Source organism: Microtus ochrogaster, chromosome 6, assembly GCF_000317375.1.
Source record: "Microtus ochrogaster isolate Prairie Vole_2 chromosome 6, MicOch1.0, whole genome shotgun sequence".
NCBI lineage: Eukaryota > Metazoa > Chordata > Mammalia > Rodentia > Cricetidae > Microtus > Microtus ochrogaster.
In genome coordinates, this window is record NC_022013.1 from 47,865,891 (window position 1) to 47,872,855 (window position 6,965).

At 47.1% G+C, this 6,965-nt stretch overlaps 1 protein-coding gene across 4 annotated transcripts; it reads right to left on the reverse strand.

Moving 5' to 3' along the window:
- Positions 1-311: 311 nt before the first annotated feature.
- On the reverse strand, positions 312-4,294 carry Oxsm (3-oxoacyl-ACP synthase, mitochondrial). Of its 4 annotated transcripts, none has more exons than XM_013346819.2 (3): positions 4,253-4,294; positions 2,703-3,714; positions 312-1,958 (listed from the first exon to the last, which is right to left on the reverse strand). In XM_013346819.2, exons 2-3 carry the CDS (start codon positions 3,677-3,679, stop codon positions 1,556-1,558), a joined length of 1,380 nt encoding a protein of 459 aa, XP_013202273.1. In that variant the 5' UTR covers positions 3,680-3,714; positions 4,253-4,294; the 3' UTR covers positions 312-1,555. The 4 variants fall into 4 exon arrangements, with proteins under 4 accessions (XP_013202273.1, XP_005348610.1, XP_026635423.1 ...); XM_005348553.3 differs by having other exon boundaries at positions 4,228-4,260; XM_026779622.1 differs by lacking the exon at positions 4,253-4,294 and adding an exon at positions 4,066-4,221.
- Positions 4,295-6,965: the final 2,671 nt, after the last annotated feature.

Sequence of the window (6,965 nt, forward strand, 5' to 3'; positions counted from 1 at the left end):
GAAAATTTGGAGCCAGCTTGTGCTACAAAGTGAGACCCTCAAGGTGGCTCAGCAGGTAAAGGTGCTTGCAGGTAAGTCTGAAGACCTGAGTTTGAGCCCTGGAACTCCTATGAAAGAGGGAGGAGAAAACCAACTCCACAAAGTTGACCTCTAACCACCACTGTGGCACACGCACCCAGAGACATGACCCACTACCCCCACACAGATTTTGGAAACCAAGGACAAGGGGCTGGGGAGATGGCTCAGCAGGGAAGAGACAGCTGCTCTTGTAGAGGATTTGGCTCTAGGCACCCCTGTGGTGACTCACAACCATCCTTAACAGAGGTGCCAGGGGATCTGATGCCTTGTTTTGGACTCCCGGTGCACCAGGCTCACACATGGTGCACGTACATATATGCAGGGGAAACATTAATACACGTTGTTTTAAAACTCTAAAAAGCATTAAAACAAGGACAAAGTTTTAAGTAGCATGCGGGAAAGCCGCTCATTTCTGCAGCTAGGCAGTTAACCATGGATCCTCTTGACTCCATCTCAGTGTGTGAGCCACTGGGAAAGCAGTTTGTTTGGGGGATGACTTACGGGATAGGAATAAAAACCATAAAAGCTGCCTGGGGACAGAGTAGTGGTTAAAGGTGTCTGAGCTGGGGCATGAAGCTCCATGTCACCGTGAACCTGAGGGTCTGCATGGAAGCGGAGCCCTCACTCTCCAGTAGAAGCCGCCTGCCAAAGGCTTCCACTTCCCCAGCTGGGTGTCACCGCTGGGGAACTTGCTCCTCTGGCTTGAGAGAACTCCCCAAGGCAGAAAGTAGAGGGCCCACTGGCTCTTAGAGCGGGAAGCTAGTAGAACATGGCCACAGCACAAAGATAGACTGAGGGGAAAGGGGGCCTCATTTACCGAGAGTTTCTTTTTAAAAGATCTTTTTCTATTCTTCACAGCACAAATACACCCAGAATAAGAAATGTCAAACCAGTTTCACTTCCTCCTTCTGAGAAACAAACACTTGAGAGTTTGGAGAAATTCCATTATCAACACTTAGATCGGTGAACAGGTCAGCACTGGTTGACAGCTGTCCTCGGAGGATGCTGACTGATGACACACCATCCTACACGTATCATATACTTCCTATATCCTGTAGAAAAATGGTGTCCCTGGAGTTACAACATGCAGCAACACAGCCTTGCTTGGAGGAGTTGCTCTAAAGAAATTCCCGAAAAGGACAGGAGTGGAGGAAATAGCACCAAAAGTTATTTGATTCAGAGCATTAGGAAAATATAAATCAACAGTTCATGTATACAGACTATTTTGTCCCCCAGAAAACATAAGGCAATGCCTAGAGACAAATCTGGCTGTCACTAGTTGCCACAGAAATCTCACAGGAGATGTCAAGTTGCTACAAGTACCCACAAGGCACTGGGCAGCCCCTTTTCTAGCAAAAACTACCCTACTACAAACACCAATTGTGTTAAAGACATCTGATCATTGATATTAAATATGTATGTGTGTATCATTTACACATTTAAATACATTTAATTTGATACAATTAAAAGCCAATGTTTACATGCTAGCAATACAAAGTGTTGCGTTAGTACCACCAAACCCAAAGGAATTGGTGAGTCCAATTCGCCGACCCTCGGGTTTCCATTCCTGCGCCTCCAGAGGAACGTAATTGAGATCAAATTCTGGCTCCGTACAATCCAGGTTTAAAGTCGGTGGGAGTTTTTGATGGTAACAAGCCAGTGCGGTAAAAGCTGCCTCAGCCGCCCCTGCAGCCCCCAGCAGATGCCCGGTGGCTCCCTTTGTGGAGGATACAGCAAGGGCCCCAGCGTGATCTCTAAAAAGCCTCTTGATGGCTCTGTTTTCAGCAGCATCACCCAGTGGTGTGGAGGTGGCGTGTGCATTGACATAGGATATCTGTTCAGGCAACACACCTGCATCTTTTACAGCAGCAGCCATGCATCTAGGAAGAAAAGAAAATTATCAAATGAAGTTTAATTTTAACAGGAGATTGTTCACCTGAGGAGCTTGTGTAAAGAAATAAAGGTTTCCAAGTACACCAGGTAAGCTCCATCCTGAGTGTCATAGCAGAGACCCCATGATCCACGAAGCCAAAAATAGCTAGTATTTGCCTTTACAGGAAATCCCGTGAACTCCTGGCAGGTTTAACTTGATAAAACATAGCATGGTCTAAGCTAAGAAAGTAACATATTATCTTGGACTGTTTTCAAAGTATGGTCTTTAGTCTGGAGCTAGCTAGAGATGTAGACTTCTGAGTGTCAACCCAGATGCACAGCCAGAATCCACAAGCAGCACTCTAGCAAGACCTCAGGGTGACGCAGCTGAGAAATGCCGCTCTGTAAGGAACAGAACCCCCCAGACACACCTAGCAGGCTTCATCTGTATTCTCCAGGTCTGCTAAAGGTTCAAGGGGAGACTGAAGAAAGGAGCAAAATGATTGCCAAACAGGGAGTCAGCAAAGACACAGCTCTACTGGATTTGACTAAAGTCCATTCAATTTTTGTTTAAAGATGTTTGAATGTTTTCAAACATTTCAAGCAAAGAATTTTTAAATACATTCAGTCTAAGATAGAAATATATACATACTATACACCACAACCAGATAACTTTTTTTAAAATTTGAATTCTAGTAGTGTCTTACAGGGAAAAAAAAAAAAACAAAACTCTGAACAGAACCAGTTTTTACCTGAAGGCACCTTCTCCTTCAGAATCAGGGGCTGTTATGTGACCAGCATCCCCTGAGAGTCCATAGCCCAGAACTTCTGCATAGATCCGGGCACCTCTCTGAAGAGCATGCGCATGTTCTTCTAGCACCAGCACAGCAGCACCCTCGCCCATGACAAAACCATCTCTCTCTGGATGAAACGGTCGGCAGGCCAGCTTGGGATCTGGGTTTGTGCTCAGAGCCCGGGCTCTAGAAAACCCAGCAAGAGATAATGGACTAATGCAAGCATCTGTGCCCCCAGCCACCATCACATCTGCATCGCCGTGGGCTATAAATCTGAAGGAGTCTCCCACCGCATGCGCTCCTGTTGTACAGGCTGTGGACACCGCGTGATTGGGGCCTTTGAGTTTATAGCGAATGCTGACCTGTCCCGCAGCCATATTGATCAGAATCTTAGGGACAAAGAACGGGCTGACTTTATTATAACCTTTGGTCTGAAACATCAAAGCCGTTTCGGAAACAACTTCAAGAGGAACCATGCCCATGCCAATGGCAACACCAGTCGCCACCTGATCTGCTTCTAACTTCGGATGCCAGCCGGAGTCTTTCAGGGCCAACTCTGCTGCCCCGATGGCCATGATGGTGGGAGATGACATGGACTTGGTGTCCGATTTGGACACAAAGTTTTGTTCATTGAACTGACCTTCCTCAGTACCTCTTGGCACATAAGCAGCCACACTGCAAGGAATACTCTTGTATTCGTCACCAACGACAGAAACAATCCCACTCTCTCCTCGGAGAAGCCGATCCCAAACTAGCTGAGTGCCAACACCAAGTGGGGTCACCAGCCCGATGCCTGTGATGACAACTCGCCTACGCGACGTGGCTGCTGGCAGAGCTCCAGAAGACTGGCGTTTGCTTATTAACCAACAGCATGACGCTGGATGTGGAGGAGAGCCTGCGGCTTTTAGAAATTTTTGTAACCCGTTGGACAACATGGTTGAAATTCACAAGATCAGAAACACGTTTATTCCTGGAACAGACCACAAGAGACAGAAAAGGGTCGTTTAAACAATGGAAGGGTCTAACTATTACCCTAGATGTGCTTGCCGTCATGTGCGAACTGCAGCAGAGAAATGCCACCCTCGTTTGGACGCAACTTTCGTGTTTAAGCTACGAGGGACCTCAGACAGCCAACTGATAGCCAGCTCAGTAGTTTTCAGGAAAACTGGACAAGGAGAGGCTCGAGGCCAGCCCACTCTGATCAGATTACAGCGAGTATCCTTCTTTGGGCTCACCGAGGACTACTGTACGGTGTGGGCTGAGTCTACGTGGCACTCCCACGGCCATCGCGGGCCTATACTGGGAGGCGCCCTCTACCTACTTCCGGAGGCCCCGCCACAGCCCTCGCAGCCGTGCAGGCAGGCGCCCGCACTTCCCGGGGTCAGCATTAGGAGCTCTCAGGGCTCCACGATCACGCCACGCCCTTCACCCCCATCCTGAAACCCGGGTGCACTCCGCCACCAGGTCCGACCGCGGCCGCTACCTGAAACAAGAATGCCGGCGCCCACCTTATGCGCATGCGCACACTGGCCCACAGATGCATTTCCGCCCGGAGACTGGCGCCTGGTGTCAGAGGTCGGACAAGCGGGGCAGGACTTCCGCCGGGCTCCGGGGCTGAGTTCGCCTCTCAGCCGCCTCTAGTTGAGACACAGCGATGACGCACTGATGTGTCGTTGTTGCCAAAGATGGGATGGAGTCATTTCCTCTGGACATTTCGGGGAGGACAAAAAGCGGTAGCCTCAGTCAGGCTCCCTGGTATCTGGGAGGAAAGCAGATAATAGAACTCTCGAGAATGCCACACATGAAACCGAGGTCGTTTGAACAGATCATCCAAAAGCCACGCAGCCACGGAAAGCAATGCTGCGGGTGACAGTTTCGTAATGTGCAAAGACGCATTTGTTAGCAGGCGTCAGTTGCAAAACAGAATATAGCGCTTTCAGATTTAAAGGTCTGCAAAGAAACTGGGCATGATGGTACGCGCCTGCAGTTTCAGCGCTTGGGAGGTAGAGGATCGTCATCTGTATCCAGTTCAAAGCCAGCCTGGGCTACCTCCCTGACGACCCTGTCTTTAAATCAAAACCTGAAGTCTGTTTGTGATGGGCAGTGGTTGTGGTGTCCCGGCTCCACTTTTTCCTTGCCCTTATTTACATAGTAAACAAATAGTGTATAGTAAATAAATGTTGCTTCTGTAAAAATAAAACTTTTTATTGCTGACTTATGGAGGGAAGTGACTGGAATATGCCCAATATCTGACGTGGAAGCAAGAAAAACACGTTTATTTCTGAACTTATGAAAGTTTAACTTACTCGTTCAGAGTGGACTGTGAATCTGTAATGGGAAAGTACGACACGCAGCAACACAGCAAGGTGGTGCTTTTTAACCAGCTGCTGAAATCTGTCCCAGGTGTGAGCTTTGGTTTTTCTTCTTCGGATGACGGATTGACCATGCCATCTGCACTTGAATCTTTTACTCATGCTGGTGTCCTTGTGGGTGATACCTCTTGTGGCCATTGTGGCCAAGTATACTCAAACTTGGATTTGGGTCAAGTTTTATCTTTTTCCTCATTACTCCTGGGTATGATTTGTTTGACAATCTACTTTGTCTATAATAATGTTTAAGGAATCCAAGTTTGTCCTTGATCTCAGGAATCTCCACTTGCTTAGTGAGATCTCCCTGCAGTGAAAATAATGTTACTCCCTCCTGTCCCTTTTGGTAATATGGATGTAATACTGGCAATTGCAGGCAGCCTCGGGTCTCAGAAGGTGCTGGGGTATGTAGACTATAGAACTCTGGCTATGCAGCCCTGGAGAAGTTATGCCGTCATCCCTGCTGCGGTAAAACTTGCTGGTGGTGCAGATGCTTTGGAGGCCCGCCCCCCACTCCTGTAAGCAACTCCTCAGCCACACTCTGTAAGTAGCCAAATAATCTTATAGGTATTCCAAGGTGGACTTTGGGATTCCTGCTTTGATTTATTGCTCCTGCCCTGTATTTGTTTATATCTTCAACAATTCTCCAAGCAATGCATACAGACATAAGTGATATAACAAGACTATGAGCTCAACTTGTGTTTTTCTCTCTGATCATTTTACTTCATCTGGAAAGAGGTAAAGAGTTTATAAAATCTGAATAGTTGTATGTGAGTTAGTACTGTATTTCTTGCTAAAATATCGTGGTGTAGCGAACAAATTGGTATTCAAATTGCTTATCGTAGCCTCCTTTAAAAGTTCTCTTGTTCAAAGCTTCATTTCCAAATATAGTTCCCAAGTAAATAAACTTTCTGTCCAACAAGTCAGACTTCCCACTGCTTGTAATATTATTGGAACACAAAGGAAACAAGGTGGTCAGTGCTACCTCATAAACTCAGGAAATGCTTCCAACAAGTGGGCCTTGATTTCAAGCTACGAACTAAACAAATGCATGGCTCATACCTGGGTGGAAATATGTATTCAGTAGGCACAAGACATCAGGTCCATACGGCCAGTGTCAAATTTGAAAAGTTAGGCTCACTAGAGCTATAGGACCTGAATTCCATTTCCAGAACGAACTAACTCTCTCTCTCTCTCTCTCTCTCTCTCTCTCTCTCTCTCTCTCTCTCTCTCTCTCCATATATATATATATTTATATATATGTTTTGGTTTTTAGAGACAGGGTTTCACTGTGTAACCCTGGCTGTCCTGGAACCCATCCTGTAGACCAAGCTAGGCTTGAACTCACAGAGGTCCACCTGCCTCTCAAGTGTTGGGATTAAGGGGTATGCCACCACGGCTCATAAAGGTTGGTGTTATAAATAAATAACAATAAAATAAAATGCTGTGGTTCCCCTGAGGGCCAGCGGCAGGCCACAAGGGGCAGCCAGGTCCTACCAACCGAGGCCTCTGTGGGTCCCAGGTGGGAAGGAGGCAGTGAGTGAGAGAGACCTCAGCAGATCAGTGGAGCAGCTGGTCCCAAGAGAAACCATGGCAGGTGACCTGAGACAGATAGGCACACCATGCAGAGAGAGGGTTTGGGTATAGTTTATTCAGTAGGTTATGGAAGGAAAGGAAAGGGGGGGGGAGGAAGCCACAGCCACCTCTTCTGAAGAGACCTCTTCCAAATAGAGGTTAGGGTTAGGGTTAAGCTCTCTTAAAGGGACAGGACAGACTATTACATTCCCATCTCTTTTTTATAATGAAAAGGCAAAAGGTTAGGCACAACAGGTTAAAGGAATTGGGACAGTGGATT